The sequence below is a fragment of the Squalius cephalus genome (assembly GCF_949319135.1).
Source record: "Squalius cephalus genome assembly, chromosome: 15".
NCBI classification, from domain to species: domain Eukaryota; kingdom Metazoa; phylum Chordata; class Actinopteri; order Cypriniformes; family Leuciscidae; genus Squalius; species Squalius cephalus.
Genome location: NC_137136.1, coordinates 37,077,983 through 37,104,525, shown reverse-complemented (window position 1 = coordinate 37,104,525; position 26,543 = coordinate 37,077,983). Strand labels below are relative to the sequence as shown.

Below are 26,543 nucleotides of genomic sequence, written 5' to 3'. Positions count from 1 at the left end.
ACAGAAAATACAGAATATCAGGACAATCCAGAGGATGTTTTACAGCAGTTTTCTAATCAAACCTCTGAACAGAACTGTGAATACTGTGGGTGTGAAAGAACAATGTGAGGAATCTTTAGAAACCTTCGCTTTATATTAACTGAGCTGAATAATGATCGTCTTTACAGCAGAATTAGTCTTAACTACACACGCCGCGACGCGCGATGAAAGGTTCTTCTCCATGTTAATCGAGTGTTTGTCCTATCCAGCCCGGACGGCGTCAGCGACACGCAACGACTCTATTGTAGAAACGGTTTCTATTTTTCTGCGATGTCGTGCTGCAACAACAAACACAAAGTGTGGCGATGATAATCTCAGGTTCTGTTTATGTGCTTTATTTAATGTTAAAGGCGTGTCATGTGACTTTGAACATCATTTAGTGCTCCAGCTTTGAGGCTGTAAAAGCAACAATGGATAATTCACCTCAGATCTTCAAATTAAACAAATGGAAACAAGAACGTGGAAGAATTGTGAACAAACAAGAGTATTCTTTGACAAAGATTGCTTTAGTAACTCAGTATGTATTTGAATAATGTTCAAATGGTGTAATATTTGTTAATTTGATTATGTAGACTCAATCCATTTTCGTGCGAGTGCCGTCAGGATTACTCTGGTGCCGTGCACTCGCCGCGAGACTCCGCCCACACGCTGCTCTGATTGGCTGACTCCGCCCACACGCTGCTCTGATTGGCTGTGGGCTTGATTGATTTTGACGCTTCTCATAGTCGCGTCGCTTCTGGTGTGGACAGACACGTTGCTTGTCGCGTCTGGTTAGGACACGGTGTCATATTTTATAAAGTTTGCATCATCAGTTCTGATTATTTTGTCCCTGGCTCTGCTCCGGAACGCCAGTAAAGTGAGCGAATGAGGAGAAGTGTTGATTATGGTCAGATGATGAGGTTTATGGATGCGTGTTCATGTTTGAGTGAGCGAGGACAGAAGCTCCTCCAGCTGTTTCTCCAGACGCTCGTGTTCTCCGTCGTTCTGGAGGATCCAGTCGAACCGCAGTCCCTCATCCAGGCCGCACTCGGACTCAGCGTCGTCCACACCTGAGCAGCGCACAACAGCGTTAGCTCTTCAGGGCTCTCGTTTATAAAACACTTATAATACATGCGCCATATTCAGACTTATAAAACGTATGATAAAACATGTTACCACATTTCACTTCCATTCTTTCAGGGGTAAATCAAGAAGAAAGTATACACTGTACTGTGTGGTAAATATGAACACATCTCTCCTATTCTCAGATCTCTACACTGGCTGCCAGTTCACCAGAGAAGCACGTTTTTAAATCTCTACATAACTTATCTCCTTATCTCTCTGAGCTTCTTCATCCCTACACTGCCTCCGCCCGGAGGCCTGGGATCCCGGGCTCTGCTGGGAACGTGTCGCTCTAGACTGGAGCGTAGAGGGCCACGGCTCTGGAGCCTCGAGAGATCAGAGCGGCCCCTTCTCTGTCTGCGTTCAAGTCTCTTTAAAAACCTACCCGTTTCCTTTACTATATGGATTCTTTTCTTCGGTTGGTTTTACTAATGTATGTTTGAGTCTGATACTGTTTTGCTACTCCTGTTTTACTCTTAGCTATGTTGCTCTTAGTTTTTGTTCTATTTGTTGTTATGCATGTTATATCTTTATTTAATCTTGTTATTCTGTAAAGCACTTTGGTCAGCCTAGTGGTGCTGTGATCTGGTGTGGGTGTGTGTGTGTGTGTGTGTGTGTGTGTGTGTGTGTGGGTGTTGTACCTGTGGTGAACCTCCAGCCCCGCTGTGATCTGGTCTGCTCTGACGCCTCCACACGCACACACACACATCGGTCGGGAAACTCCTGCCGGAACCACTGTATATCCGATCTCCTCCTGCAGTCACTGACGATCTGAGGAAGAGTGTGTGTTACTGAGGTCACATGATGACAGGAGAGCGCGTGTTACTGAGGTCACATGACGACAGGAGAGCGCGTGTTACTGAGGTCACATGACGACAGGAGAGCGTGTGTTACTGAGGTCACATGACGACAGGAGAGCGTGTGTTACTGAGGTCACATGACGACAGGAGAGCGTGTGTTACTGAGGTCACATGACGACAGGAGAGCGTGTTACTGAGGTCACATGATGACAGGAGAGCGTGTGTTACTGAGGTCACATGACGACAGGAGAGCGTTACTGAGGTCACATGACGACAGGAGAGCGTGTTACTGAGGTCACATGACGACAGGAGAGCGTGTGTTACTGAGGTCACATGACGACAGGAGAGCGTGTGTTACTGAGGTCACATGACGACAGGAGAGCGTGTGTTACTGAGGTCACATGACGACAGGCGAGCGTGTGTTACTGAGGTCACATGACGACAGGAGAGCGTGTGTTACTGAGGTCACATGACGACAGGAGAGCGTGTTACTGAGGTCACATGACGACAGGAGAGCGTGTTACTGAGGTCACATGACGACAGGAGAGCGTGTTACTGAGGTCACATGACGACAGGAGAGCGTGTTACTGAGGTCACATGACGACAGGAGAGCGTGTTACTGAGGTCACATGACGACAGGAGAGCGTGTGTTACTGAGGTCACATGACGACAGGAGAGCGCGTGTTACTGAGGTCACATGACGACAGGAGAGCGTGTGTTACTGAGGTCACATGACGACAGGAGAGCATGTTACTGAGGTCACATGACGACAGGAGAGCGCGTTACTGAGGTCACATGACGACAGGAGAGCGTGTTACTGAGGTCACATGACGACAGGAGAGCGTGTTACTGAGGTCACATGACGACAGGAGAGAGCGTGTTACTGAGGTCACATGACGACAGGAGAGAGCGTGTTACTGAGGTCACATGACGACAGGAGAGCGCGTGTTACTGAGGTCACATGACGACAGGAGAGCGCGTGTTACTGAGGTCACATGATGACAGGAGAGCGCGTGTTACTGAGGTCACATGACGACAGGAGAGCGCGTGTTACTGAGGTCACATGACGACAGGAGAGCGCGTGTTACTGAGGTCACATGACGACAGGAGAGCATGTGTTACTGAGGTCACATGACGACAGGAGAGCGCGTGTTACTGAGGTCACATGACGACAGGAGAGCGCGTGTTACTGAGGTCACATGACGACAGGAGAGCGCGTGTTACTGAGGTCACATGACGACAGGAGAGCGCGTGTTACTGAGGTCACATGACGACAGGAGAGCGCGTGTTACTGAGGTCACATGACGACAGGAGAGCGCGTGTTACTGAGGTCACATGACGACAGGAGAGCGCGTGTTACTGAGGTCACATGACGACAGGAGAGAGCGTGTTACTGAGGTCACATGACGACAGGAGAGCGCGTGTTACTGAGGTCACATGACGACAGGAGAGCGCGTGTTACTGAGGTCACATGACGACAGGAGAGCGCGTGTTACTGAGGTCACATGACGACAGGAGAGCGTGTTACTGAGGTCACATGACGACAGGAGAGCGCGTGTTACTGAGGTCACATGACGACAGGAGAGCGCGTGTTACTGAGGTCACATGACGACAGGAGAGCGTGTTACTGAGGTCACATGACGACAGGAGAGCGTGTTACTGAGGTCACATGACGACAGGAGAGCGCGTGTTACTGAGGTCACATGACGACAGGAGAGCGCGTGTTACTGAGGTCACATGACGACAGGAGAGCGTGTTACTGAGGTCACATGACGACAGGAGAGCGCGTGTTACTGAGGTCACATGACGACAGGAGAGCGCGTGTTACTGAGGTCACATGACGACAGGAGAGCGCGTGTTACTGAGGTCACATGACGACAGGAGAGCGTGTTACTGAGGTCACATGACGACAGGAGAGCGCGTGTTACTGAGGTCACATGACGACAGGAGAGCGCGTGTTACTGAGGTCACATGACGACAGGAGAGCGCGTGTTACTGAGGTCACATGACGACAGGAGAGCGCGTGTTACTGAGGTCACATGACGACAGGAGAGCGTGTTACTGAGGTCACATGACGACAGGAGAGCGCGTGTTACTGAGGTCACATGACGACAGGAGAGCGCGTGTTACTGAGGTCACATGACGACAGGAGAGCGTGTGTTACTGAGGTCACATGACGACAGGAGAGCGTGTGTTACTGAGGTCACATGACGACAGGAGAGCGCGTGTTACTGAGGTCACATGACGACAGGAGAGCGCGTGTTACTGAGGTCACATGACGACAGGAGAGCGCGTGTTACTGAGGTCACATGACGACAGGAGAGCGCGTGTTACTGAGGTCACATGACGACAGGAGAGCGTGTTACTGAGGTCACATGACGACAGGAGAGCGTGTGTTACTGAGGTCACATGACGACAGGAGAGCGTGTGTTACTGAGGTCACATGACGACAGGAGAGCGTTACTGAGGTCACATGACGACAGGAGAGCGTGTTACTGAGGTCACATGACGACAGGAGAGCGTGTGTTACTGAGGTCACATGACGACAGGAGAGCGTGTGTTACTGAGGTCACATGACGACATGAGAGCACGTGTTACTGAGGTCACATGACGACAGGAGAGCGTGTGTTACTGAGGTCACATGACGACAGGAGAGCGTGTGTTACTGAGGTCACATGACGACAGGAGAGCGTGTGTTACTGAGGTCACATGACGACAGGAGAGCGTGTGTTACTGAGGTCACATGATGACAGGAGAGCGCGTGTTACTGAGGTCACATGACGACAGGAGAGCGTGTGTTACTGAGGTCACATGACGACAGGAGAGCGTGTGTTACTGAGGTCACATGACGACAGGAGAGTGTGTGTTACTGAGGTCACATGACGACAGGAGAGCGTGTGTTACTGAGGTCGCGTGTGTTACTGAGGTCACATGACGACAGGAGAGCGTGTGTTACTGAGGTCACATGACGACAGGAGAGCGTGTGTTACTGAGGTCACATGACGACAGGAGAGCGTGTGTTATTGAGGTCACATGACGACAGGAGAGCGTGTGTTACTGAGGTCACATGATGACAGGAGAGCGTTACTGAGGTCACATGACGACAGGAGAGCATGTGTTACTGAGGTCACATGACGACAGGAGAGCGTGTGTTACTGAGGTCACATGACGACAGGAGAGCGTGTGTTACTGAGGTCACATGATGACAGGAGAGCGCGTGTTACTGAGGTCACATGACGACAGGAGAGCGTGTGTTACTGAGGTCACATGACGACAGGAGAGCATGTGTTACTGAGGTCACATGACGACAGGAGAGCGTGTGTTACTGAGGTCACATGACGACAGGAGAGTGTGTTACTGAGGTCACATGACGACAGGAGAGCGTGTGTTACTGAGGTCACATGACGACAGGAGAGCGTGTGTTACTGAAGTCGCGTGTGTTACTGAGGTCACATGACGACAGGAGAGCGTGTGTTACTGAGGTCACATGACGACAGGAGAGCGTGTGTTACTGAGGTCACATGACGACAGGAGAGCGGAGCGTGTGTTACTGAGGTCACATGACGACAGGAGAGCGTGTTACTGAGGTCACATGACGACAGGAGAGCGTGTGTTACTGAGGTCACATGACGACAGGAGAGCGTGTTACTGAGGTCACATGACGACAGGAGAGCGTGTGTTACTGAGGTCACATGACGACAGGAGAGCGTGTGTTACTGAGGTCACATGATGACAGGAGAGCGCGTGTTACTGAGGTCACATGACGACAGGAGAGCGTGTGTTACTGAGGTCACATGACGACAGGAGAGCATGTGTTACTGAGGTCACATGACGACAGGAGAGCGTGTGTTACTGAGGTCACATGACGACAGGAGAGTGTGTTACTGAGGTCACATGACGACAGGAGAGCGTGTGTTACTGAGGTCACATGACGACAGGAGAGCGTGTGTTACTGAGGTCGCGTGTGTTACTGAGGTCACATGACGACAGGAGAGCGTGTGTTACTGAGGTCACATGACGACAGGAGAGCGTGTGTTACTGAGGTCACATGACGACAGGAGAGTGTGTGTTACTGAGGTCACATGACGACAGGAGAGCGTGTGTTACTGAGGTCGCGTGTGTTACTGAGGTCACATGACGACAGGAGAGCGTGTGTTACTGAGGTCACATGACGACAGGAGAGCGTGTGTTACTGAGGTCACATGACGACAGGAGAGCGTGTGTTATTGAGGTCACATGACGACAGGAGAGCGTGTGTTACTGAGGTCACATGATGACAGGAGAGCGTTACTGAGGTCACATGACGACAGGAGAGCATGTGTTACTGAGGTCACATGACGACAGGAGAGCGTGTGTTACTGAGGTCACATGACGACAGGAGAGCGTGTGTTACTGAGGTCACATGATGACAGGAGAGCGCGTGTTACTGAGGTCACATGACGACAGGAGAGCGTGTGTTACTGAGGTCACATGACGACAGGAGAGCATGTGTTACTGAGGTCACATGACGACAGGAGAGCGTGTGTTACTGAGGTCACATGACGACAGGAGAGTGTGTTACTGAGGTCACATGACGACAGGAGAGCGTGTGTTACTGAGGTCACATGACGACAGGAGAGCGTGTGTTACTGAGGTCGCGTGTGTTACTGAGGTCACATGACGACAGGAGAGCGTGTGTTACTGAGGTCACATGACGACAGGAGAGCGTGTGTTACTGAGGTCACATGACGACAGGAGAGCGGAGCGTGTGTTACTGAGGTCACATGACGACAGGAGAGCGTTACTGAGGTCACATGACGACAGGAGAGCGTGTGTTACTGAGGTCACATGACGACAGGAGAGCGGAGCGTGTGTTACTGAGGTCACATGATGACAGGAGAGCGTTACTGAGGTCACATGACGACATGAGAGCACGTGTTACTGAGGTCACATGACGACAGGAGAGCGTTACTGAGGTCACATGACGACAGGAGAGCGTGTGTTACTGAGGTCACATGACGACAGGAGAGCGGAGCGTGTGTTACTGAGGTCACATGATGACAGGAGAGCGTTACTGAGGTCACATGACGACATGAGAGCACGTGTTACTGAGGTCACATGACGACAGGAGAGCGTGTGTTACTGAGGTCACATGACGACAGGAGAGCGTGTGTTACTGAGGTCACATGACGACAGGAGAGCGTGTGTTACTGAGGTCACATGACGACAGGAGAGCGTGTTACTGAGGTCACATGACGACAGGAGAGCGCGTGTTACTGAGGTCACATGACGACAGGAGAGCGCGTGTTACTGAGGTCACATGACGACAGGAGAGCGCGTGTTACTGAGGTCACATGACGACAGGAGAGCGCGTGTTACTGAGGTCACATGACGACAGGAGAGCGCGTGTTACTGAGGTCACATGACGACAGGAGAGCGTTACTGAGGTCACATGACGACAGGAGAGCGTGTGTTACTGAGGTCACATGACGACAGGAGAGCGTGTGTTACTGAGGTCACATGACGACAGGAGAGCGTGTGTTACTGAGGTCACATGACGACAGGAGAGCGTGTGTTACTGAGGTCACATGACGACAGGAGAGCGTGTGTTACTGAGGTCACATGACGACAGGAGAGTGTGTTACTGAGGTCACATGACGACAGGAGAGCGCGTGTTACTGAGGTCACATGACGACAGGAGAGCGCGTGTTACTGAGGTCACATGACGACAGGAGAGCGTGTGTTACTGAGGTCACATGACGACAGGAGAGCGTGTGTTACTGAGGTCACATGACGACAGGAGAGCGTGTTACTGAGGTCACATGACGACAGGAGAGCGTGTGTTACTGAGGTCACATGACGACAGGAGAGCGTGTTACTGAGGTCACATGACAACAGGAGAGCGCGTGTTACTGAGGTCACATGACGACAGGAGAGCGCGTGTTACTGAGGTCACATGACGACAGGAGAGCGTGTGTTACTGAGGTCACATGACGACAGGAGAGCGTGTGTTACTGAGGTCACATGACGACAGGAGAGCGCGTGTTACTGAGGTCACATGACGACAGGAGAGCGCGTGTTACTGAGGTCACATGACGACAGGAGAGCGCGTGTTACTGAGGTCACATGACGACAGGAGAGCATGTGTTACTGAGGTCACATGACGACAGGAGAGCGCGTGTTACTGAGGTCACATGACGACAGGAGAGCGTGTTACTGAGGTCACATGACGACAGGAGAGCGTGTGTTACTGAGGTCACATGACGACAGGAGAGCGCGTGTTACTGAGGTCACATGACGACAGGAGAGCGCGTGTTACTGAGGTCACATGACGACAGGAGAGCGCGTGTTACTGAGGTCACATGACGACAGGAGAGCATGTGTTACTGAGGTCACATGACGACAGGAGAGCGCGTGTTACTGAGGTCACATGACGACAGGAGAGCGCGTGTTACTGAGGTCACATGACGACAGGAGAGCGCGTGTTACTGAGGTCACATGACGACAGGAGAGCGCGTGTTACTGAGGTCACATGACGACAGGAGAGCGCGTGTTACTGAGGTCACATGACGACAGGAGAGCGCGTGTTACTGAGGTCACATGACGACAGGAGAGCGCGTGTTACTGAGGTCACATGACGACAGGAGAGCATGTGTTACTGAGGTCACATGACGACAGGAGAGCGCGTGTTACTGAGGTCACATGACGACAGGAGAGCGCGTGTTACTGAGGTCACATGACGACAGGAGAGCGCGTGTTACTGAGGTCACATGACGACAGGAGAGCGCGTGTTACTGAGGTCACATGACGACAGGAGAGCGCGTGTTACTGAGGTCACATGACGACAGGAGAGCATGTGTTACTGAGGTCACATGACGACAGGAGAGCGTGTGTTACTGAGGTCACATGACGACAGGAGAGCGCGTGTTACTGAGGTCACATGACGACAGGAGAGCGCGTGTTACTGAGGTCACATGACGACAGGAGAGCGCGTGTTACTGAGGTCACATGACGACAGGAGAGCATGTGTTACTGAGGTCACATGACGACAGGAGAGCGTGTGTTACTGAGGTCACATGACGACAGGAGAGTGTGTTACTGAGGTCACATGACGACAGGAGAGCGCGTGTTACTGAGGTCACATGACGACAGGAGAGCGCGTGTTACTGAGGTCACATGACGACAGGAGAGCGTGTTACTGAGGTCACATGACGACAGGAGAGCGCGTGTTACTGAGGTCACATGACGACAGGAGAGCGTTACTGAGGTCACATGACGACAGGAGAGCGTTACTGAGGTCACATGACGACAGGAGAGCGTTACTGAGGTCACATGACGACAGGAGAGCGTGTGTTACTGAGGTCACATGACGACAGGAGAGCGCGTGTTACTGAGGTCACATGACGACAGGAGAGCGTGTGTTATTGAGGTCACATGACGACAGGAGAGCGTGTGTTATTGAGGTCACATGACGACAGGAGAGCGTGTGTTACTGAGGTCACATGACGACAGGAGAGCGCGTGTTATTGAGGTCACATGACGACAGGAGAGCGCGTGTTACTGAGGTCACATGACGACAGGAGAGCATGTGTTATTGAGGTCACATGACGACAGGAGAGCGTGTGTTACTGAGGTCACATGATGACAGGAGAGCGCGTGTTACTGAGGTCACATGACGACAGGAGAGCGCGTGTTACTGAGGTCACATGACGACAGGAGAGCGCGTGTTACTGAGGTCACATGACGACAGGAGAGCGTGTGTTACTGAGGTCACATGACGACAGGAGAGCGTGTGTTACTGAGGTCACATGACGACAGGAGAGCGCGTGTTACTGAGGTCACATGACGACAGGAGAGCGCGTGTTACTGAGGTCACATGACGACAGGAGAGCGTGTGTTACTGAGGTCACATGACGACAGGAGAGCGTGTTACTGAGGTCACATGACGACAGGAGAGCGTGTTACTGAGGTCACATGACGACAGGAGAGCGTGTGTTACTGAGGTCACATGACGACAGGAGAGCGTGTTACTGAGGTCACATGACGACAGGAGAGCGTGTGTTACTGAGGTCACATGACGACAGGAGAGCGTGTGTTACTGAGGTCACATGACGACAGGAGAGCGTGTTACTGAGGTCACATGACGACAGGAGAGCGTGTGTTACTGAGGTCACATGACGACAGGAGAGCGTGTTACTGAGGTCACATGACGACAGGAGAGCGTGTGTTACTGAGGTCACATGACGACAGGAGAGCGTGTTACTGAGGTCACATGATGACAGGAGAGCGTTACTGAGGTCACATGACGACAGGAGAGCGTGTGTTACTGAGGTCACATGACGACAGGAGAGCGCGTGTTACTGAGGTCACATGACGACAGGAGAGCGTCTTACTGAGGTCACATGACGACAGGAGAGCGTGTGTTACTGAGGTCACATGATGACAGGAGAGCGTGTGTTACTGAGGTCACATGACGACAGGAGAGCGCGTGTTACTGAGGTCACATGACGACAGGAGAGCGTCTTACTGAGGTCACATGACGACAGGAGAGCGTGTGTTACTGAGGTCACATGATGACAGGAGAGCGCGTGTTACTGAGGTCACATGACGACAGGAGAGCGCGTGTTACTGAGGTCACATGACGACAGGAGAGCGTGTGTTACTGAGGTCACATGACGACAGGAGAGCGTGTGTTACTGAGGTCACATGACGACAGGAGAGCGTGTGTTACTGAGGTCACATGACGACAGGAGAGCGTGTTACTGAGGTCACATGACGACAGGAGAGTGTGTGTTACTGAGGTCACATGACGACAGGAGAGCGTGTTACTGAGGTCACATGACGACAGGAGAGTGTGTGTTACTGAGGTCACATGACGACAGGAGAGCGTGTGTTACTGAGGTCACATGACGACAGGAGAGCGTGTTACTGAGGTCACATGACGACAGGAGAGCGTGTGTTACTGAGGTCACATGACGACAGGAGAGCGTGTGTTATTGAGGTCACATGACGACAGGAGAGCGTGTTACTGAGGTCACATGACGACAGGAGAGCGTGTTACTGAGGTCACATGACGACAGGCGAGCGTGTGTTACTGAGGTCACATGACGACAGGAGAGCGTGTTACTGAGGTCACATGACGACAGGAGAGTGTGTGTTACTGAGGTCACATGACGACAGGAGAGCGTGTGTTACTGAGGTCACATGACGACAGGAGAGCGTGTTACTGAGGTCACATGACGACAGGAGAGTGTGTGTTACTGAGGTCACATGACGACAGGAGAGCGTGTTACTGAGGTCACATGACGACAGGAGAGCGTGTTACTGAGGTCACATGACGACAGGAGAGCGTGTGTTACTGAGGTCACATGACGACAGGAGAGCGTGTTACTGAGGTCACATGACGACAGGAGAGTGTGTGTTACTGAGGTCACATGACGACAGGAGAGCGTGTTACTGAGGTCACATGACGACAGGAGAGCGTGTTACTGAGGTCACATGACGACAGGAGAGTGTGTGTTACTGAGGTCACATGACGACAGGAGAGCGTGTTACTGAGGTCACATGACGACAGGAGAGCGTGTGTTACTGAGGTCACATGACGACAGGAGAGCGTGTTTTACTGAGGTCACATGACGACAGGAGAGTGTGTGTTACTGAGGTCACATGACGACAGGAGAGCGTGTTACTGAGGTCACATGACGACAGGAGAGCGTGTTACTGAGGTCACATGACGACAGGAGAGTGTGTGTTACTGAGGTCACATGACGACAGGAGAGCGTGTTACTGAGGTCACATGACGACAGGCGAGCGTGTGTTACTGAGGTCACATGACGACAGGAGAGCGCGTGTTACTGAGGTCACATGACGACAGGAGAGCGCGTGTTACTGAGGTCACATGACGACAGGAGAGCGTGTTACTGAGGTCACATGACGACAGGAGAGCGTGTTACTGAGGTCACATGACGACAGGAGAGCGCGTGTTACTGAGGTCACATGACGACAGGAGAGCGTGTTACTGAGGTCACATGACGACAGGCGAGCGTGTGTTACTGAGGTCACATGACGACAGGAGAGCGTGTTACTGAGGTCCAGGCTCAGTCGCTCAGTTCTCGAACAGTGTATGATTATGATTATGATTATGTACCCAGACGGGTTTGTCAGCGTGTTGGACGGCCAGCCGGCAGAAGAAGCCCGAGTCCTGCTGTCTCCTCATCTCTCCCCAGCGGATCATCTCGGCCCGATGCCTCTCCTTATACTGACCACAGCCCAGCAGCTCCTCGTAGTCCAGACCATGATCCTGAACAACACACACACACGCCAGTCAAACACCATGATCCTGAACAACACACACACACGCCAGTCAGAAATCATGATCCTGAACAACACACACACACGCCAGTCAAACATCATGATCCTGAACAACACACACACACGCCAGTCAAACACCATGATCCTGAACAACACACACACACGCCAGTCAAACATCATGATCCTGAACAACACACACACACGCCAGTCAAACATCATGATCCTGAACAACACACACACACGCCAGTCAAACACCATGATCCTGAACAACACACACACACGCCAGTCAAACATCATGATCCTGAACAACACACACACACGCCAGTCAAACATCATGATCCTGAACAACACACACACACGCCAGTCAGAAATCATGATCCTGAACAACACACACACACGCCAGTCAAACATCATGATCCTGAACAACACACACACCAGTCAAAGTGTGTTTACACATTAAACTGAAATTAAAATGAGCACTGCACAATTCTGGATAAACTGCGAATCATGATTTTTAATTTGCTTGTTTCATTACTGGATTAACTGTGATAATAAGAGTTATAGAGTCAGAAATAATGATGCTGTGTGGATGAAGAGACTGAAGCGGTGTCAGCTGTGAATCTCATGATCTCTGGAGGATCATGTGACACTGAAGACTGGAGTAATGAAGCTTTGATCACAGGAATAATAAAAATACTTTACTATTCATAGACAACAGCTGTTTACATTGGAATAATATTTCACTGTTTTTACTGTATTTCTGTATTTGTAGATTTTATTATTCTTCAATAGATTTTCTGGACTACTGATCGACTACTGCTTTCCTGTACGCCCTCTGATCATTTCCATGAGATATGGGAGTGATATAGTACAGGAGTAACTTCTGTCAAACAGTCCCGGTCATTATTCTCCTCACCCTCAACTATTGAGATTGAGGTCAGAGGTCATTTACAGCAGCTTAGACGAGAGGGACACTACAGCTGTAAAGAAGAAGCGACAGATCCTTCCTTCTATATTGATTATTGAAAAAGAACAAATGTAAGGCGGAGCTTGGTTCTGTGCGCCGGTTGCTGATTGGATGTTGGGACGTGGGCGTGGCTCTCAACAGTGTATGCAGATGAGCGTGTGCATAAATGCCTAATGTATAGAATATGATACAAAACAATTCACATATGCAAACTTTTTTTTTTTAAGTTAAATATTTAGCCTAAAGTTTAGAAACCTGCGTGTTATCACACATGTCAGGCTATCGAGGTTAAAGAGTGTAGTATACCTGTGCATACTGCAGTTTGAGTGGCGCAGACAGTCTGAGTATACAGCACACCTCTGCAGTCAGCCTGCGATCACAACAACAGCATCAGCATCAGCGTTCATGCAGAGCTCACCTGTGCGCGCGACACTCAACTCACCTGTGCGCGCGACACTCAACTCACCTGTGCTGAATCAAATCTGCCACATAATCCTTCCCTGACTTCCGCTTCCCACTGAATAACAGGATGACCCTCGGCTGTGTGTGTGTCATGGCTGTGATCGCATGTAATGTGTTCTCCACACTCATCAACACATGTTCAGTATGAGGAACGACTTCATCTCGACTTTACCGTAATGAACCAAGATGTCGCTGCCACCGAAACGCATAAACACGCTTTGATGCTGCTATTCTAGTTTTTCTCACTCAGTTATGTTTATTAACTTATTTAATTGTGTTCTTTAAGACATCAGTGCAGATTTTTCTTCCACTGAAGGAAGCAGTGAATGTAGATGTGTGATGTTAGGTCCGTGTTCGTGATGTTAGGTGTAATTACGGTAATCGCGCGAGTGTCACGCCATCAGCTCACGGGGTATGTGCTTAATATATTCACATCCTTTTAACGCTAAATTATTTTGATATTACTTAAATAGCGCCAGAGACTCTTTCATAAAACAATTGTCTTAAAATACTCACGTATTTCTTTACTACTTTTTTTCTGGCATCACTGACCCGGAAGTGAAACCACACCAGCGGGTCTCTGGACTTTGTTTATTTTCATTCACCGAGGTGTCAACATATTTACCTGCATGTGTGCTAACACTCTGACTAACTGCGTCTAATACATATATTATTTCCTTCTAATCTCTTTATTTATTATTAAATGTTTGATTTGATTTCACTTTATCGTCATATGGAGTTTTTCCTTATTTTTGAAAGACGAATAGCTCATATGATACATGTTTTATCTTGTGCTTTAAATGCTAAATGTCTGATTTTACACGGATAATAACGTACAGATCTTGGCGAGTGCGTTCTTTTAGTTCCCCGTGACCCGGAAGTGTTGGATCCGCCGCAGTGCTGTGGCCCCTTCTCCTCGGGTGTTTGTTTACCTGTGAGGTTCTGCGGTTCTGGACTGGATGTGATGAACGGAAGCGCGAACACGCCTCTGGATAAAGAGGAGCACGTGCTGAAGCTCGGAGACAGCTTCGAGAAGAGACCCAAATCATCCTTCCACACCATCAGATGTGAGTGACTCAAACACAGCTCTGATCTCGAGATTAGTGTTTAGCAGAAGCACCTTTAGCTTTAGCAGCTGAATAACACACATCCCGCGCGTAGAGGTGCGGTGACGTCATTGACAGCAGCGGGAAAATCAGACGGGATAATTTTGGCGCGATATTAACAGACAACTGAAGAAGCTAACGTAATCTGCGGGCTTTTATTATTTTGGCCCTGATTAATTACCAAATTATTTAAAAATGTATATATTGGTAACACTTTGTTTGAATGAAAATTGAATTTAAACAAAGTGAAAATTTAAACGCAAAAAATGCACAAATTCAATTAATTGTTAAATTTAAACGCATGAAAGTGAATTTGCGAACTAGAACGAAATGTGGGCGGGGCTTGATTGTGTCCGTGTGGAATTGGTTGGATGGTTGTGGTTTGCTATTGGCTGATCTCATGTGAGTGACAGGTTAAAGCCCCGCCCTCGTCATCAGAGAAGAGGAACTAATTCTGATTCAAGATCATTAACACAATAATGATGATGTGTGCGGATAAATCATTCAAAATAAACACGGCTATATTCCATAAAAACACAAGACTTGTCCATTTTGATTGAAGACCATTAAAGTGCCCCTATTATGCTATTTTAAAGTGTCCTTTTGTTTTGGAGTCTCCTACAATAGCTTTACTTGTATCAAAAGTAAAAAACCAAATCTTACTCCATCCTTTATCTTTCCTCAGTGTAGTGAGATCGACAGACGATCTGCATTAGCAGACAGTTGTAGGTAATAGTGGCCCACAGCTGATCAGCAGAAGTATTTCAGGAAGATAATAATAACAACGTGAGTTTATGCCGGAAACTTACACAGTATAAAACACAAAACTAAGGATTTTGAACACCCGGTAGAAAAGGTATACATCAATAATTAGTCATACTTACAGGGTGTGATTCTGAGGAGCAAGCTGGTCCAAATAAACCATAATAGGGGCACTAATGGTAAAAAATACAAATTTTGATTTTAAGAATGTATTAATAATTACTGAAACTAACATTAGCTGAGATTAATAAATGCTTTAGAAGTATTTTTCATAGGCAGTTCATGTTAACAAAGGTAGTAATGTTAAGCATCTAATTGAAAAGTGTTACCAAGATACTATTATTAAATAATCAGAACCTTAAAGTGCAGAATGTAAACTGCTTAATTATATATATTCAGATTTACAGAAAAGCCTGTTTGAATAATGATATTTTAATCTGCACAGGTGAAACTAATAGAGAGCTGTTTATTCTATTTACAACACACATTAATATGCCATTTCTCCACACACAAACGCGTTTATCGCCAATAACGATTCTGTAATAATATCGCAGCTCTACCCTGTGATGAGGTCCTGTTTTTTAATTTCACAATTTATTTACTTTATGTAAGCTATTTTAAATTGCATCAATCTCATAACATATATTATACTCATACTGTAGTATTATGATTGATTAATCAGTTTATTAAATTGAAATATCTCACATTAAAAAACAACACAGATACATTAAATAAGGTAATTATAAAAACTGCCCTTAATGGAAAATATCCTGCTTTTTTTACACCCTTTCCACTGTTTCCACTGTTTCCACTGGCGTAAATATTGGGAAAAGTAATAAATGTGATGAATGTCTCCAGAACTGGTCATAAAACACAGTTAATAACTTTCACGGTTGTAATGGAATTAGTTAAATCTTGTTTTGATGGATTGTAATAAGGGTTAGGAGTAGAGTTTCGATGACCACCCTGATAGTGATGTCACACGTTTGCGTGTCCTGTGTGTGCTCCTCAGATGACTTTAAGCCGGCGTCGATCGACACGGCGTGTGAAGGAGAGCTGCAGGTGGGCAAGGGCGAGGAGGTGACCATCACACTCCCACACATCCCGGTAAGAGTGTGTCCGTCTGCCGTGTGTGTGTGTGTGTGTGTGCGCGCTCACTCACTCTCGTCCGCAGGGATCCACGCCGCCCATGACCGTCTTCAAGGGCAACAAGAGGCCGTATCAGAAGGACTGCGTGCTCATCATCAACCACGACACGGGCGAGTACATGCTGGAGAAGCTGAGCAGCAGCATACAGGTCAAGAAGACCAGGTGAGCGGTGGAGTCGGTCATGTGCTGAGTTAAAGACACACCTGCGTCTCTCTCTTCATGACTGGAGCAGGTTTATTAGGCTGCTGTCACTTTAAGAGCAATATACTGATACACACGCGCTCTTTCTCAGTGTTTACATTCACTATAACCGACTATTCTGGTTATCGGATGCCCATTTTCCACAAGCTGGTATGATTCTTTAGGGTCTTCATGTAAAGTGTGAAAACATTCCTCAATGGTTGTGTAAAACAACACCCTTTACCTCCTCAAACACAGTTCTGTTCACAAAGTGTGTGTGTGTGTGTGTGTGTGTGTGTGTGTGTGTGTGTGTGTGTGATTTTCTGAAAAAGATTTTCTGATTTCTGATTAAATGAAAAATTGTGCCCTTTAAAAGGCTACTGATGTAGCACAAAACACTTGAGTTAAGATCAAAATTTTGTCTTCTCATATTATGACTTTTACAAATCAGAGAAATATCTGACACTGAGCAGAAATATTTAACACACAGTATAGCCATATAAATATACTTGATATTGATATACTTCATACTTGATATTCAAGATTTGCAGTTGGCATTAAAATACTAGATTAACCCGAAGAGGAACACTGCATATGAACTTGCTCATCAGTGGTTGTATATCAAGCAGGGACACTTTGTGTCCATTATATTTTGAGATTTCACCAGAGCGAATAGATATGAGGCGCCATCTAGGGCTTAAATCAAACTTCATTCACGCACATATGAAACCCTTGCATACACATGTACTAGGTAGTCACACATAGGCTACATGTATACTGCTGAATGCTCAAACTAATACATATGAAATGCACAACTTCTAAAGTCGCTCACGCACACACACGCAAACTCTACACACACAAGACGCGCGGAACTCTCCGCGCACATACTCATCTGAGACGCGAGCGCGCGCGCACACACACACAAACTCTCCACGCACATAATCATATAGACGGCGCCTCGTAAATAGATCGTTTTCCGCAACGTATTGAAGCGCGCGTCCGAGTGAAGACAAGTGTGTGCGCGAGCCAAGAGAAAACACTGTAGCCTATCCGCGCCACTGATCGCAGCGGCAACGAGCACTTTGATCACTTGATTTAAAAAACACATTTCAGCGCTAGATCTCTTATTTAACAAACGAACTAAATGAATGCTCTGCTGGTTAACTGGAGATGTTTTATTATTGGATCATTCGTGCCGCGAGATGTTTTATAGGGGGCGGTAAAAAACGTCAGGCACCGAAAGTTCCGTTCTTATTCAGTCTGGTTACTACCGTTTACGTCGGAACCGGTTCCCTATTGGAACCGAGTTTCGGTACCCAACCCTACTTATGTGCATTCGGTCTCGTCCCGGAGCGCGCACACAGACAGCCGTCTGGGGGACAGCATCTCTTTCACAACTTTTTACGTTTTTAATGACACTGTTTAATATCAAACACATCCTATAGTGTGGTGTGAAGCTCAAAACTGAGTGAGTCCAGTTAATCCAGACGATAAATACGCTCAGCTCTCCTGCATAAATCATGCTCACCTCACTCAAGCTCTTCTGCACTGGAATACACTGCTGGTGTTTGTGTGTGTAAGCACTGATGCATGCAATATCACCCAGTGTTCAGATCCTGCAGGACCAGTTACAGATGCACAACTCTGCAATCATTCTCACTAAAACATGCAGTGTGAGCGTTTGATTGAGATCACAGTGAATGCGTGTGTATGTCTGCGCTCATGTGTCAGTGAGATGAGGTGTTGATGACGAGTGTGTGTGTTGGTCAGGGCCGAGGGCAGCGGTGATGACGAGTGCGTGTGTTGGTCAAGGCCGAGGGCAGCGGTGATGACGAGTGTGTGTGTTGGTCAGGGCCGAGGGCAGCGGTGATGACGAGTGTGTGTGTTGGTCAGGGCCGAGGGCAGCGGTGATGACGAGTGTGTGTGTTGGTCAGGGTCGAGGGCAGCGGTGATGACGAGTGTGTGTGTTGGTCAGGGCCGAGGGCAGCGGTGATGACGGTGATGACGAGTGTGTGTGTTGGTCAGGGCCGAGGGCAGCGGTGATGACGAGTGTGTGTGTTGGTCAGGGCCGAGGGCAGCGGTGATGATGAGTGTGTGTGTTGGTCAGGGTCGAGGGCAGCGGTGATGATGTGTGTGTGTGTGTTGGTCAGGGCCGAGGGCACTGGTGATGACGAGTGTGTGTGTTGGTCAGGGTCGAGGGCAGCGGTGATGACGAGTGCGTGTGTTGGTCAGGGCCGAGGGCAGCGGTGATGATGTGTGTGTGTGTGTTGGTCAGGGCCGAGGGCAGCGGTGATGACGAGTGTGTGTGTTGGTCAGGGCCGAGGGCAGCGGTGATGATGTGTGTGTGTGTGTTGGTCAGGGCCGAGGGCAGCGGTGATGACGAGTGCGTGTGTTGGTCAGGGCCGAGGGCAGCGGTGATTATGAGTGTGTGTGTTGGTCAGGGCCGAGGGCAGCGGTGATGATGTGTGTGTGTGTGTTGGTCAGGGTCGAGGGCAGCGGTGATGATGTGTGTGTGTGTGTTGGTCAGGGCCGAGGGCAGCGGTGATGATGTGTGTGTGTGTGTTGGTCAGGGTCGAGGGCAGCGGTGATGACGAGTGCGTGTGTTGGTCAGGGCCGAGGGCAGCGGTGATGATGTGTGTGTGTGTTGATCAGGGCCGAGGGCAGCGGTGATGACGAGTGTGTGTGTTGGTCAGGGCCGAGGGCAGCGGTGATGATGAGTGTGTGTGTTGGTCAGGGTCGAGGGCAGCGGTGATGATGTGTGTGTGTGTGTTGGTCAGGGCCGAGGGCACTGGTGATGACGAGTGTGTGTGTTGGTCAGGGTCGAGGGCAGCGGTGATGACGAGTGTGTGTGTTGGTCAGGGCCGAGGGCAGCGGTGATGATGTGTGTGTGTGTGTTGGTCAGGGCCGAGGGCACTGGTGATGACGAGTGTGTGTGTTGGTCAGGGTCGAGGGCAGCGGTGATGACGAGTGCGTGTGTTGGTCAGGGCCGAGGGCAGCGGTGATGATGTGTGTGTGTGTTGATCAGGGCCGAGGGCAGCGGTGATGACGAGTGTGTGTGTTGGTCAGGGCCGAGGGCAGCGGTGATGACGAGCGGTGATGACGAGTGTGTGTGTTGGTCAGGGCCGAGGGCACTGGTGATGACGAGCGTTGATGACGAGTGTGTGTGTTGGTCAGGGCCGAGGGCAGCGGTGATGACGAGTGTGTGTGTTGGTCAGGGCCGAGGGCAGCGGTGATGACGAGCGGTGATGACGAGTGTGTGTGTTGGTCAGGGCCGAGGGCACTGGTGATGACGAGCGGTGATGACGAGTGTGTGTGTTGGTCAGGGCCGAGGGCAGCAGTGATGACGAGTGTGTGTGTTGGTCAGGGCTGAGGGCAGCGGTGATGACGAGTGCGTGTGTTGGTCAGGGCCGAGGGCAGCGGTGATGACGAGTGTGTGTGTTGGTCAGGGCCGAGGGCAGCGGTGATGACGAGTGTGTGTGTTGGTCAGGGCTGAGGGCAGCGGTGATGACGAGTGCGTGTGTTGGTCAGGGCCGAGGGCAGCGGTGATGACGAGTGTGTGTGTTGGTCAGGGCCGAGGGCAGCGGTGATGACGAGTGTGTGTGTTGGTCAGGGCCGAGGGCAGCGGTGATGACGAGTGTGTGTGTTGGTCAGGGCCGAGGGCAGCGGTGATGACGAGTGTGTGTGTTGGTCAGGGCCGAGGGCAGCGGTGATGACGAGTGCGTGTGTTGGTCAGGGTCGAGGGCACTGGTGATGACGAGCGGTGATGACGAGTGTGTGTGTTGGTCAGGGCCGAGGGCACTGGTGATGACGAGCGGTGATGACGAGTGTGTGTGTTGGTCAGGGCCGAGGGCACTGGTGATGACGAGCGGTGATGACGAGTGTGTGTGTTGGTCAGGGCCGAGGGTAGCGGTGATGACGAGTGCGTGTGTTGGTCAGGGCCGAGGGCAGCGGTGATGACGTGTGTGTGTGTTGGTCAGGGCCGAGGGCAGCAGTGATGACGAGTGTGTGTGTTGGTCAGGGCCGAGGGTAGCGGTGATGTTGGTCAAGGCCGAGGGCAGCGGTGATGACGGGTGTGTGTGTGTTGGTCAGGGCCGAGGGCAGCGGTGATGACGGGTGTGTGTGTGTTGGTCAGGGCCGAGGGCAGCGGTGATGACGAGTGTGTGTGTTGGTCAGGGCCGAGGGCAGCGGTGATGACGAGTGTGTGTGTTGGTCAGGGTCGAGGGCAGCGGTGATGACGAGTGTGTGTGTTGGTCAGGGCCGAGGGCAGCGGTGATGACGAGTGTGTGTGTGTTGGTCAGGGCCGAGGGTAGCGGTGATGACGAGTGTGTGTGTGTTGGTCAGGGCCGAGGGCAGCGGTGATGACGAGTGTGTGTGTTGGTCAGGGCCGAGGGCAGCGGTGATGACGAGTGTGTGTGTTGGTCAGGGTCGAGGGCAGCGGTGATGACGAGTGTGTGTGTTGGTCAGGGCAGCGGTGATGACGAGTGTGTGTGTTGGTCAGGGTCACACACACACTCGTTGGTCAGGGTCGAGGGCAGCGGTGACACACACACTCGTTGGTCAGGGTCGAGGGCAGCGGTGATGACGAGTGTGTGTGTTGGTCAGGGCCGAGGGCAGCGGTGATGACGAGTGTGTGTGTTGGTCAGGGCCGAGGGCAGCGGTGATGACGAGTGCGTGTGTTGGTCAGGGTCGAGGGCAACGGTGATGACGAGTGTGTGTGTGTTGGTCAGGGCCGAGGGCAGCGGTGATGACGAGTGTGTGTGTTGGTCAGGGCCGAGGGCAGCGGTGATGACGAGTGTGTGTGTTGGTCAGGGCCGAGGGCAGCGGTGATGACGAGTGTGTGTGTTGGTCAGGGCCGAGGGCAGCGGTGATGACGAGTGTGTGTGTTGGTCAGGGCCGAGGGCAGCGGTGATGACGAGTGTGTGTGTTGGTCAGGGCCGAGGGCAGCGGTGATGACGAGTGTGTGTGTGTTGGTCAGGGGCCGAGGGCAGCGGTGATTACGAGTGTGTGTGTGTTGGTCAGGGCCGAGGGCAGCGGTGATTAGCGGTGATTACGAGTGTGTGTGTGTTGGTCAGGGCCGAGGGCAGCGGTGATTACGAGTGTGTGTGTGTTGGTCAGGGCCGAGGGCAGCAGTAAGGTGCAGGCTCGTCTGGACCAGCAGTCGGTGAGAGCGACTCCGCTGACGGCTCAGTTTCGCACACCCCTCCGGCCAGCAGGGGGCGCTAGGAGCTCGCCAGGCAAAGACCACCCTTCACCAGAGCCACAGCTGGATGACATCAAGCGAGGTCAGACACACACTCACACACACATACACACACACAGGGGTCGCTTGTGTTTTTACAATTTAGCATTTTTATAGTTTAATACGTAATGGAAAAGACTCTCACGCTATTGGCTGGTCAGTGCGAACTGCACAAACCTATGGCAGAGCGGCGTAACTGCGAACCAATCGGTGCACAGCCCGCCGAGCGCAGATCCCACAGGATGGGTGGGGCATCTGCCTATAAAAGACTCTCAAATAGCCATAGATTCAGGTTTATCGACTGCACCAGATCCAGCGCGCCTGTCAGCCAGCGATTGGTTCGCAGTTACGCCACTCTGCCATTTTTTCGTGCAGTTCCCACTGACCAGCCAATAGCGTGAGAGTAGTCTCTGCACTGCAGTAGCACTGCGTTATTATACAAAAAGGTTTCAGTATTCAGAGAAAAAGGAGTTTTCCCCTTAGCGTATAGCTACGCAATCTCAGGGAACCGAGGTTATGTTAGTAACAAGAGTCGTAACGAACACGTCACAGTATTCCTCATTATAATAATTCATGCGCAGAATAAAGGGGCGGGGCCTGGTTGAGTTAGTTAGTAGTGTGTTAAACTGGCGGTTATGGTAAGGGGCGGGACATTTCCCAAACACACTCGAAGCACTCGACCAATCACAACACACTGATCCAGCCGACCAATCAGAGCACAGTGTGCTTTTCAGGAGGAGGGGCTTCATAGAGACAGGAAGTAAACAGAGCGTTACTGACAGACTGGGAAGAGAGGAGCCGCAACAATGGAGAATATGAGGAGAATAATCAACATTACAGCAGGAAAACCTGTTCTAGTAGAGCCTGAAACAAGTTTAAGGTTGCAACGCTGACTCCAGTGCTGTGTTGAGGTGTAATGTGTGTGTGTGTGTGTGTGTGTGTGTGTGTCTCAGAGCTGCGGGCTGATGTGGACGTGATCGAGCAGATGAGCAGCAGCTCTTCTTCCTCCGACTCGGGCAGCGGCGCTGAAGACAACAGCTCCGGCAGCGACTCCGAACCCGACACTCGTCTCTCTCCCGGCGGGAACAACACGGACAACGGGCTCAGCCAATCACAGGGCAGCAGCCAGCTGATGAACACGCTCAGCCAATCACAGGGCAGCAGCCAGCTGATGAACACGCTCAGCCAATCACAGGGCAGCAGCCAGCTGATGAACACGCTCAGTAAGACTCACACACACACACACGCACGCACGCATGTCTTGTGCTGCGTCCCAATTCGCCTACTTATACTACGGCCTGTCAATCATCTCGTCACAGTTAAAATCCTCCACATTCAATCTAATTTAATTTCCTGCCGTTTCGGAGAGAAATGTAGTCGCACGCTGATCTGCCAGTCTCGGAGACTCTCCTCGTGTGTTTGCAATTTGAATATTATGATGCATTTAAAAGTTAATGGTTAAACGTATCTTACGTACTCGCACATCCGCCATGTCTGTAGTTTTTTAACACTTTTCACTTATATTTGTAGTTCTAATCGAATCCTCGTCCAGCGCGCAGTGAGTTGTGGGACATTAGCCGTTAGCTTGAGCTTGACCATCCGGGCATATCTGGAATACTCATTTCACTGTGATTTGGGACGTACCAGGGACGTCGTTAGGCCTATTTTAGGGGGGCTGAAGCTACCCCAAAATGTTCCTAAGCCCCCCTAAATGATAATAAAAACAACAATAACAATTCGATTTATCAATAACCGTATCCTCGTTCATATTTAGACGCAACAAATGATATATATCCAGCTACAAAGAAAATAGCCGAAAAGTCGGAAGTTGGACAGAAGTAGCCTACAAAAAGTCGTAACAGAGCTGCCAACTCTCACGCATTCACCGTGAGACACGCAATTGACACTTTTCACATGCTCTCACGCAACACATCCTTTTTCTCACGCACAGAAAAATCGCGAAATGAGGACACGGAGACCAACAGACTAGACAGAGCAGGTTACTTATGATATAAAATAATCTCAATTCTCAGATTCTGTCAATTTTATTACGAAATTCAAACAATAAATATCGTTTTGGTGTTTGTAAATGTTACGTGACAGATCCCTAGCGCACGTGAACCGATCATTATAGCTAATAGTAAAAAACACGAACACTGTTGAAAGATACAGTAGTAGGCTACAACTTACCGAAATGTATATTCCTCATACATAATATCGATCAATCAGTGTTTTTTTAATCAGCATGAAGAGGTCAATAACATAGCTGGAGAACAATTATGCCACATTTACCTCAGGAAAGCCATTTAAAGAATAGGCCTATAGGCTATAGTAGCCTATGTAGTTGGCAGAAAAAAAGAGCTATAGAGAGTATTTTGCTAAATATGTGTTCTATATTACATATGTATTATATTTTTACTTATATCATTAAATAAAGTTGTTATTATAATAAAAAGTTGTATTTAATTTGAGTTATTTTTAACCTTAAATAATACTACCAGCTGATAGGGCTCTCTGTATGTTTACAGCATTAGGTGAGTTGTTTTTTTCTTGAGATGGTAACGGGGTTGAAGAGACAAATACAGCTAAACATATACATAGTTGTTTTTTACTCAAATTCATTGTAAGATTTTCAAAAACGCAAGTTACAAATACCCTGGGGGCTAAGCCCCCCTGTCTTCCAATCCTAGTGACGTCCCTGGGACGTACTAATTCTATTTTCGGATACTGTTTAAGGCGGATAGTATTGAGTTGTGACGCAGCGATTGTCTCCTCATGTCCAGCAGAAGATGACGTGTGTGTTGTTGTCCTCAGGAAACGATCTTCAGCTGAGTGAGTCCGGCAGCGACAGCGACTGACCCTCGGACATCAGCTCGTCTGCTCATCCCAGCATCCCGGAGATTAGAGAATGTTTTAAAGAATGTAAAATAACTTTTAGATTTTATTTTTATTGCAAAGGGAAGTTTTTGAACAGATAAGGTTGTGTGATGTAGTATTGTACCTCTAGTTGTTCAGTGTTTTTATGAAGTTCAACGTGCTTGTTTAACGTTCAGTGTTACACACACACACACACACACACACACACACACACACACACACACACACACACACACACACACACACAATCTGTGAAGTTCAGTCACGTGTTTCCTACAGTGTGAAAGCAGTGCAGACAGATGATGATAAATTACTTCGGCTTATTTTTGTTGTTGTTTGTGTTTTTATGACTTAAGACTCACAATCGTTCATGTTACATGAAATATTTGAAATCCTTGTCGATACCAAAATATGTGTCTCTAGACATCTATACTGCTTGTTTAACCAAAAGCAAATTGTTTTAATGCGATAAATGTTGTATATAGTGTCTGTATTGTCAGATAAAAGATAAAAACAGTGTCAGCGAGTCTGGGTGATTATTGACTCTCTCACAAACATTACAGCCCTTATATATAATAATGCATTATAAAATATTTTTTAATGCATTAATTATGCACCTTATAATGCATTGTATTAGACTTTAACAAAGAGAAATCTAATTGACTGGTTACTGCACTTATCAGTAATTAAATCAAGCTGATCTACAAACATGTTTGGAGACCTTCATTCATTCCTGTAGTGCCTGATTTCTGAACCGAGATGGAGTTCAGAACAATACAGAGTTCAAATCAAAGGTAATCTAGGAGCAGGGCCGTTCCCAGCATTGAGATCCCACCATTCTGTAGTGAAATGATAGCCTAAAGTTAACTCTACTTTTGTGCTGCAATGATATGCATATGGCCACGATAAGCGCCCTCATCTGAGCTGCTCTAGGGGCCGTTTGTTATTTTTTACACAGAATCCGATCCATTCATCATCAGACTCAACAATGTTTAATTCCTCGTGTAGTATTGAGAAAAATAACATACTGGAACATATGACCTTTTTTGTTTTGTTTAGTCATTTTCTCAACGTAGTCATTTAAAACATAAGAATAATAATGCTAGACCTGTAAAAATAAACTGAATAAAACATATAGAGAGGCGATAATGTAAAATAGTTCTGACTATCTTTACTCCAGTAACTTTTTTTAAGCGTAGGTTTATTTTTTAAGTCAATTTCTTTAGACATACCTTAAGGGGACATTAAGCCATAAAACGCTTACAAAACAATTTAATAAAACAAGGCTGTAAAAAAGTAACATAAAAAAAAAAATTATTATGACCAAAATTCTTGTAATTAAAACTTGTAAAGCACTTAAATGTGTTTTAATGAAATGTGACAAATTGCCTTACATACGATGAACTCTGCTGCCCTCTTGTGTAAGATTTTTATGGCCACCAAATTGAAACATATTTACATATATACTGAACAAAATGATAAACCTTTGGAGACGGCTTATGGTAGAGAAATGGACATTCCTGCTGTCAGCATGCCAATCGCACACTCCCTCGACATCTGTGGCGTTGTGC

At 48.9% G+C, this 26,543-nt stretch overlaps 2 protein-coding genes across 3 annotated transcripts; one reads left to right on the top strand and one right to left on the bottom strand.

Annotated features, from left to right (window-relative positions):
• Positions 1–174: 174 nt before the first annotated feature.
• Positions 175–13,818, bottom strand: pmvk (phosphomevalonate kinase). Its single transcript, XM_079895106.1, has 5 exons — positions 13,664–13,818; positions 13,504–13,567; positions 12,067–12,219; positions 1,782–1,911; positions 175–1,088 (listed from the first exon to the last, which is right to left on the bottom strand). The coding sequence occupies exons 1-5, from the start codon at positions 13,786–13,788 to the stop codon at positions 955–957; spliced, it is 606 nt and encodes a 201-aa protein (XP_079751232.1). The 5' UTR covers positions 13,789–13,818; the 3' UTR covers positions 175–954.
• Positions 13,819–14,384: 566 nt separating this feature from the next.
• eaf1 (ELL associated factor 1) lies at positions 14,385–25,489 on the top strand. Of its 2 annotated transcripts, none has more exons than XM_079895100.1 (6): positions 14,385–14,726; positions 16,540–16,634; positions 16,702–16,838; positions 21,972–22,138; positions 23,049–23,318; positions 24,910–25,489. In XM_079895100.1, the coding sequence occupies exons 1-6, from the start codon at positions 14,624–14,626 to the stop codon at positions 24,951–24,953; spliced, it is 816 nt and encodes a 271-aa protein (XP_079751226.1). In that variant the 5' UTR covers positions 14,385–14,623; the 3' UTR covers positions 24,954–25,489. The 2 variants fall into 2 exon arrangements, with proteins under 2 accessions (XP_079751226.1, XP_079751227.1); XM_079895101.1 differs by having other exon boundaries at positions 14,550–14,726; positions 23,049–23,279.
• The last annotated feature ends 1,054 nt before the right edge of the window (positions 25,490–26,543 follow it).